The sequence below is a fragment of the Lactuca saligna genome, chromosome 8 (assembly GCF_052625555.1).
Source record: "Lactuca saligna cultivar CGN05327 chromosome 8, ASM5262555v1, whole genome shotgun sequence".
NCBI classification, from domain to species: Eukaryota; Viridiplantae; Streptophyta; class Magnoliopsida; order Asterales; family Asteraceae; genus Lactuca; species Lactuca saligna.
In genome coordinates, this window is record NC_136424.1 from 102,252,207 (window position 1) to 102,260,399 (window position 8,193).

At 38.1% G+C, this 8,193-nt stretch overlaps 2 protein-coding genes and 1 pseudogene across 2 annotated transcripts; 2 read left to right on the plus strand and 1 right to left on the minus strand.

The window, feature by feature from the left end:
- Window positions 1-885: 885 nt before the first annotated feature.
- Window positions 886-2,636, minus strand: LOC145010788 (AAA-ATPase At4g25835 pseudogene; annotated as a pseudogene).
- Window positions 2,637-3,319: 683 nt separating this feature from the next.
- Window positions 3,320-5,130, plus strand: LOC145013154 (uncharacterized). Its single transcript, XM_078971960.1, has 3 exons — window positions 3,320-3,377; window positions 4,028-4,335; window positions 4,422-5,130. Exons 2-3 carry the CDS (start codon window positions 4,030-4,032, stop codon window positions 4,995-4,997), a joined length of 882 nt encoding a protein of 293 aa, XP_078828086.1. The 5' UTR covers window positions 3,320-3,377; window positions 4,028-4,029; the 3' UTR covers window positions 4,998-5,130.
- Window positions 5,131-5,434: 304 nt separating this feature from the next.
- Window positions 5,435-6,579, plus strand: LOC145009954 (uncharacterized). The gene is made up of 2 exons (XM_078968565.1): window positions 5,435-6,038; window positions 6,116-6,579. The coding sequence occupies exons 1-2, from the start codon at window positions 5,435-5,437 to the stop codon at window positions 6,577-6,579; spliced, it is 1,068 nt and encodes a 355-aa protein (XP_078824691.1).
- Window positions 6,580-8,193: the final 1,614 nt, after the last annotated feature.

Below are 8,193 nucleotides of genomic sequence, written 5' to 3' on the forward strand. Positions count from 1 at the left end.
ATGTCGTGGGAAAAAACCTAAAGAAACCATTTATAAGTACTGGATCTGTACAAAAACAAAAATGACTTATCTTGCAACAAAAAAATAAATGACTAAATGTGCAAAAAAAAAAATGAATACCGACTAAATGTGTAGAAAGTAAAAAATATATTATCATATTAAATCATTTTTTTCCGGTTTACCTGAAATCACCAATCATAATGTACATTTAAACAAATTGAAAGGTCAAACATGGACGAAAAAAACTTAGTAATTAAATGTGTACAAAATAAAATTTATATTATTTTTTATGTCATTATCCTTATTTAAATAAACGAATAAAATGGTATATCAAAAGAAAAAAAAAAAAAAAGCTAAACCTTTATTTTAAACCGTATCCACGTAACAAATTCTTTATAAAGGCCATCTATATGGTACTTTTTGTAAATGACCAGAGACCACTTTTGTAATTTGTCAAATGGTTATGATATGATGAACGATTTTTGTTTCCCATTTTATTGCATCATCATTTGCCTTTCAAAACCACTCACTTTATTTGATGCATAAACGTAGTATATAAACTAATTAGGTAACACTAATTAACTTTGTCTAAAAATTTATATAATGAAAGAACAACATGAAATTTCTACCATTAATTAAGTAAAAGTATGTAACCATTAAGTTTGACCTAATGCTACTACGTATCAACTAGAATCATCTTATTATCTAATGTTTTTCTCCTTTTTTGGCACACAATATCAAACTCCATGAAAACTTGTCTTATTGTTGGATTTATGACTTTTATTATTTTTGTATTTGTTTATTATTTTTATATCATAGCATTATATATTATATTTAAATATTTAATATATAATAAGAGAAAAAAAAAAAGTTAAAAACTCCAGATGAGAACGAGGGAAAGGGACGATGATCATATCAAATCTTGTTTTGCCTCACAGTTTTCCACTTCTCACTATCCCCACCAATCCCAGCTCACAAAATTTAATTCTCAAAAATTAAAATATTAAATTAACCCCATTATGATATTATCCTCTAATTCCTTTCCGCCTTCCTCCTCCACACAACCACCACCAGCCGCCGCGTCGCCACCTTCTTTTGGACTCTCCAACGCTCTCTTCTCCTCCTCCTCCGCCATCTCCTCCACGTCCGCCCCCAACCGCTGCAACCCACTTCTATTTTTCTCAGCTCTTACCCTCAACGCCTCCAGTAACTCCCTCAATGCCTTCTTGTTGTCTCGCCGGTTTTTTATCAAGACCTCGCTGATATCCGCCGGAGTCATCTCCGCAGCGTCGGTGACCTCCTCCAACCTCTGTAAAACCGACGTCTCCACGTCGTCCGGCGTACACCCTAGGTAGTTCTTTAGTAGAATTTTTAACGACGGGAAAGAACAGTGGCTCATGAAGACGTGCATATCCATTCGCCCGCTTCGTAACAATGCCGGGTCAAGTTTTTCAATATGGTTTGTCGTGAACACAAATATTCTCTCCGATCCGCAGCACGACCATAACCCGTCTGTAAAATTCAATAAACCGGATAATGTTATGGAGTTGTTGGTCCCACTGGTTTCGATATCGCCGTCGACGAAAGTAGAAGAGTTCCTATCGCCGCCGCCGGTGGTGGTGGTGGTTTCTTTGCGGTTTGTGAGGTTTATGGAACAGTCAATGTCTTCGATTACGATGATTGATTTAGAACTTGTCTTCATAAGCAACTTCCGGAGCTCCAAATTCGTCTGCACTTCAGTTAGTTCAAGATCGTAAATGTCGTACCTAAGAAAATTTGCCATTGCAGCGATCATGCTGGATTTTCCGGTGCCGGGTGGACCATACAAGAGGTAACCGCGTTTCCAAGCGCGACCGGTGCGGGTGTAAAACGCCTGGCCGTCGGCGAAGTCGCGGAGATCGGACATGATTTCCGCTTTTTTCACCGGATCCATTGCCAGCGTCTCGAATGTGCTAGGATGCTTGAAAGGCACCGATTCCCATGGTTGTCCCCGGGAATCGAGCGATCCACCGCGAGAATTTGTGTACAGCAACCTGTCTTGATTTTTTCTTCGAATTTCGTTCGCTTTTTCGTTGATGAAGTTGAGGTAGGATTCTAGGATGTAAGATTTATCCCTTTTGTTAATCCGGAGAGTGAACCCACGTTTCTCCTCCGGCAACGGCCGCCATGAAAACGTCTGGGACTGTCGTGGGGTTACGATGTGTTCCCAGACGACGGAGACCCCATTGAAAACGTCGGTGAGGCGGTCGTTGTGAGAGAGACCGAAGGTAATTGCGGAGGAGTTGAGGCCGCGGGTGAGGGAGAGACGGTTGGAGGAGGTGGCTGAACATGAGGATGAGGCGGAGGAGGAGAGGTAGAGCTGGACGGCGTTGTAGAGCTCATTGGTGTTGACACCTTCGATCTCTGTGATATCGTAGTAGCAGTAGGAAGAGCAGCAGTTGAATAAACGTTGAAAGAGTTTTATTAAGGCGAAGCGGAGCTCCGGCGGGAACACGGCAAGTAAGAGTGTTTGGGAGAAAGCCCAAACGCCCATTAGAGACGCCACCGTCGTCCAAAGCTCCGTCATCACCGGGTGCTGATGAATTTACAGAGTGAAAGAAAAAGAGTTGTAGAGATGGTGAAAACGAAAGTCTTGGCTGTTGGAATTTATAGATTAAAGATAGTGATGTAATAAATAGATTCTAATTTTTACATGTGATAAATAGTTTAATAAATATTTAGATTATTATCTAACAAAAGGGTAAAATAGTAAACTAAATTATTAATGAGTGTACTGATCTTGGAATGTAGTATATGGTTTAATTCTCCAGGGTGTGAAGAATAATATTTTATGGATCATTAATTTATATTTTTATTGGGATAAAAATAGACTATGCATCATACCAACCAATTAAAACGACAGTCACTTAAATAAGTGATTAATTTGCAAGTGGCATTAAATTAGTAAAACCAAGTACGGTAGCCTAACTCTCCTTTTAGTAAGGTTGTATTTGTTTTTTTAAAAAATCCTCTTCTAACCTCTTAGTGTTGCGCGGCGCAGCACACGCGCAACATTTTTAAATTTGCAGCAGTTTGATTTTTAGAAGGTTTTTGGCTCCCGTCCTCTTCCCCACGCAGCATTGGACTTTCCTCTTCTCAGCACTTCTAAACCTAATAACAAAAAAAAGACACGGACAAAAGCACAGCCGCAACTCGTTCATTCTCTCTTGGCGTCGAATCTGTTGAAGACCGGAAGAAATCGCTGCCAGTCACCGCTTGCTGCTGCTGCTCGCCGGTCGCTGCTCACTGCTGCTGCTCACCGCCTACTGCTGCTGGTGGTCGCCGATTTCACTGCCCCATCCTCCATCTGCCTTCGTCTTCAACATCACATCACACAGGTTTGTTTGTTTTTTTTTTTTTTGTCAAGATTTCTTAATTGACTTTGAAAGTGTGAAATAAAATTGAAGCTGTGAAATAAGATTGAAGAAAGAAGCTGTGAAATAAGCTTTGAAGCTGTGAAATAAAATGATAATCTCATGATTTTAATGGTTTCATAAGGGCATAATTGGCTTTTTTTTTAACAGATCCACCATAGAGAGAAGTTTGTGTTTTGTTATAATTCTAGCAGTTAGAGATATTGCAAGCATGAATTGAGTTAAAATTCTGCTTTAGTGCTTTGTTATAATTCTAGGAGTTTGTGTTTTGTTCTTTAATTAGAGCCATGATTTATGTTTAGGTTCATGAATTTTTGTGTTGAATTGTTATGAATGTTGGGTAAAATCATAATCCTTGCTGAAATCATATACTTATATTGTGAAATCATAAACTCGTATACTAGTTTATATGCTGAAATCATTAGCTCAAATGGTTTTTTTAAACTTATTTGTTGAATTGTTATCACTTGTATTTCTTGAATGGAGATCAAGTTTATGCTTCTTTTCAAGTTTGTGCTTAAATTGTTGAATATGCTAAACGTATTTGTTGATTATGTTGAAATATGATTAATCTTTTTTGCTAAAGTATGTATTTTATATTTTTTTGTTATTAGCGATGGGAGATAAACATACATGGACCAATGAGCAAACAAAATGCTTATTGCTCACTTGTATTGAAGAAGTACAAACCGTGGGTAGAAAAGGTTTGAGTTTGCACAAACAATCATGGTACAAGTTAGGAACAACCATTAAGGAAAAGTATGGCGTGGATTTGAGTCAACGACAATTAAAAAACGCCTATGATAACCTTAAAGCCAAATACACAGGATGGTTATACTTAAAAAATAAAACTGGAAACCTTTACAATCCCCAAACAAATACTTTTAATTTAACAAATGAGGAGTGGGAGGACTTTAAAAAGGTATATATACACACACATATTTATATGTATTTTGTTTATATAGTTGCCAATTCTTATATTACTTTTGTTACATTGATTGCGTTTAGGGACATCCGAAAGCCGCTTCTTTGAAAACCGTCCCATTATTGTTCCCAGAGCTTTGTGCAGAACTCTTTGATGGAAACAGTGCATCTGGTAATCTCAGTTATGCCACATCCCAAACACCATCGGGACATGGATCATCTTCTTTCCATGTCGTACCACTACATCTTATGGACGCCCCTTCTATTAACATAGATGAGGATGATTTCTTTTCCAATCATACTAGTGAGCATTTTACTCAGCCTTCACCTTCTGCTGCTTCACCTTCTGGTAACCCCAACAAAAGGGCCAAACCCTCAACTCCTAGACCTAGAGCTCCTAGTGCCTCACCTGATCCACCTTCTTCTGCCTCGCCTAAAGCTTCTATTACTGCTGATGATTTAGCATTGGAGATGCAAAAAGCTCTACGTCATTTGACTCAAGGGCTAACAATTCCCCAATGTTTAGAGAAGCTTGAGTTGCTCGAGTTAGACCCAATAGACCCTCTACGATTTGCTGCGTATCACATTTTTGGAGGGACCATGAATATGAGAGAGATGTGGGTAAATTTGCCTAATGATCCACGAATATTAAGAGGATAGATCGAGATGACAGCTACAAGTTTGGGAGTTTTAAAGGATGGAAAGATCGTTCGTTAACTTTATATGTTTGAGTTGTTTAGGTTTTAATTGCATGTTTTGGAACTATATGGTTATGTTTTTTAGTTATTTCTACTTGAATGTTATTTTTAGTATTTGGTACTTGAGATTTATGTTATGTTATTTGGTACTTAAAATTTATGTTATGTTTTTTGGTACTTGAAATTTATGTTATGTTTTTTGGCACTTGAAATTTATTTTATATTTTTTTGTACTTGAGATTTATGTTATGTTTTTATGTTATGTTATGTTATGTTTTGTTGATTAATAGGTTTGTAATGGATCACGACAAAAAGATATTACTCATAATTCTTATGTACTTGTACGTCCGCTACTTTTGGAAGAGAGGTGTCAAACGAGTGCGGGACAACGATTCGGAAATGACGGGACATGAATTTACGTTAGAGTTACTTCACCGTAATCCTCTACAATGTCTTGAAGTGCTACGTATGTCCCGTGAATCATTTGTTCGGCTATGTGCTCATTTTAGAGTACACTACGCGTTAAAGGATAGCAAACATGTGTCGGTTGAGGAGAAGATGGCTATGTTTTTGATGATGATCAGTCATAACCAACGTTATGTGATTATCAAGCGGAGATTTCAACACTCAAAGCAAACAATTCATAAGTTTTTTCATGAAGTGTTGGACAAAATGTTGCTTTTTTCACATGACATTATAGTGCCAACTTCTTTTAATCCGAATCCAAACATTCCGGGACATAATAGGAGGCTACGACGGGTGTTCAAGGGAGCAGTTGGTGCACTTGATGGCACTTTGATACATGTTGTTGTCCCTGCAAACAAACGGGATTTATATAGAAGTAGGGGAAAAGGCGCTTGTTACCAAAACGTATTGGCAATATGTGACTTCAACATGATGTTTACGTTTGTTGTGGCCGGTTGGGAAGGGATAGCACACGATTCTAGAATTTTATCAGAAGCATTAGCAAATCCACATGCACCATTCCCGCTCCCACCACCAGGTAAATTTATGGTTATTTAAATAGTTTTATCTTAGCTTGAAAAATAAATGACTTTTTTTTTTTTTGCTTTTTTACAGATAAATATTATCTTTGTGATGCCGCCTATGCAAACATTCGAGGTTTTATGGCACCGTACCGTAATGTAAGGTATTGGCTTGGAGATTTCCGTCGAAGACGTGCATTAACGAATAAAGAAAAATTTAACCATGCACATGCAAAACTTCGGAATGTCATTGAGCGGGCTTTTGGTGTCTTGAAAGCACGATTTCCTATATTGAAGAGGATGACACCATTCTCGTTGGTTACACAACGAAACATAACCCTAGCATGTTTTGCGCTTCATAATTTTATAAGAAGAGAGGGACTACGTGATGAGTTTTTTGCACGATATGATGAACCAAATGTCTCGGTTCGGAATAACAATGCAGTCGTTGATAATGATGAAGATGAGATTCCAACACATGGTACTGCAGCGGACCGTGAATATATGACCCAGTTACGGGATGAAATTGCCGAGCAATTGATGCAAAATATGGAATGAAAATTATTAAAGTTTGGTTTTATGAATTTTATTTAAAAATGTTATTATAAGACTAATTTGGTTGTTTGAATTTTATTTCAATGTTTTAAAACTACTATTATTAAATTTTTGGTATTAAAAAACTATCTTCGGTTTATTAAATTACTTTATTTTAAATTTTTTAATATATGCAGCAGTCTGCAGATGTTAAAAAAACAAACATGCTTCTCATTACAGTCTGCAGCACTTTGGTCCACCTCTTCTGCTGCAGAGGGCCGCAGAGGTGGTCCGCAGACTTCAGACAGTTTCACTTCGGAAAAACAAACAGCACCTAAGAGTTTAAGTTCAAATCCGAATCCTTCTAGTTGAAGCCGTAATAGCACCAAACTTAGTTCGGAAAAAAAAAAAAAAAAAAAAAAAAAGGAATAGAGTGTTTGAATATTTTGACCATGAAAATTTGAGTTTTGTAGAACGATCAAGGAATTCTCAAAGGGCTCTACGAAGGTTTTTACTTACAGTTCCTCACAGATGTGATGATGAAGAACAGATCTTCAGACCCTCAGCCACCTCTGAGTAACTATGCAACAAACCTTTTTTTTTTTTTTGTCTTTTTACCTGCCACCAACTGAACTCGTCAAGTTGTCTCATCAACCCGCCGAGTCACTCATGTCCAGACTCATCGGGGAAAACCCTAGCCAACTCGTCGAGTCACTCATTGACTCAACGAGTTCATTTAGTCTATGTTCTCATTAACACATTTTAAGGCAGATCTATAACCCCAAACTCTAGATCTAGCCATCCAAGGCTGAGATACCATGTAAAGTCATAATCTTTATGTCCATGTATTGCACTTTGGGCTTGAAGTGCCAAAACAAATCCCATTTAGGTTTTTAAGCATATAGGCTCTTCTGTAGTTGAATAAAGTTGGGACCTTTGGACTCTAGGGACCTCATAAGGTCTAGATCTGAAGTCTCATTTGATAAGCTCAACACACTCACAATCTCAAGGAAGGATGGAAATAGCCCTAAAACTCCATAATCATGAGATCTAATCAACATAAGAAGAAAGGTAGGGACTTTTTACCTTCAACAGAAGCTATGGATGAAATAACAATAGATCCAACAGTCCCTCCTCGCTCCTTGTCATGATTCTTCTCTCTTCTCTTCCAAAAGATCACAAAAATGCCCAAGATTAATTCTCCTTTCTCTCTTAGCTCACTCTAGATGGTTAGGGTTTCACTCAGGGGAGTAAGGTGACTGGTGAGGCAGAAATGAGGGCTTAAGGTCCTTTAAATAGGACCCAACCTTGGAGGTTTAGGGTTTCTTCTCACAGCGCCAACTCGCCAAGTTGGTTGTAAAACCCACATGGCCAATTTGTCCCTACTCGACGAGTTGGGGCACCCACTCGTCAAGTTGCTCATTCAACTCATAAATAAATAGATAAATATTATACATGGGAGTCGGGATGTTACAATTCTCCCCCGCTAGAATCAGACTTCGCCCTCGAAGTCATGCTCCAGAAATAACTTTGGGTATTGCTCGCGCATCTCAGACTTCGACTTCCAAGTCCACTCGGATCCCTTCCGATGTTGCCATTGGACATGAACCGGGTGCACCTATTTATTCCTCAAAACCT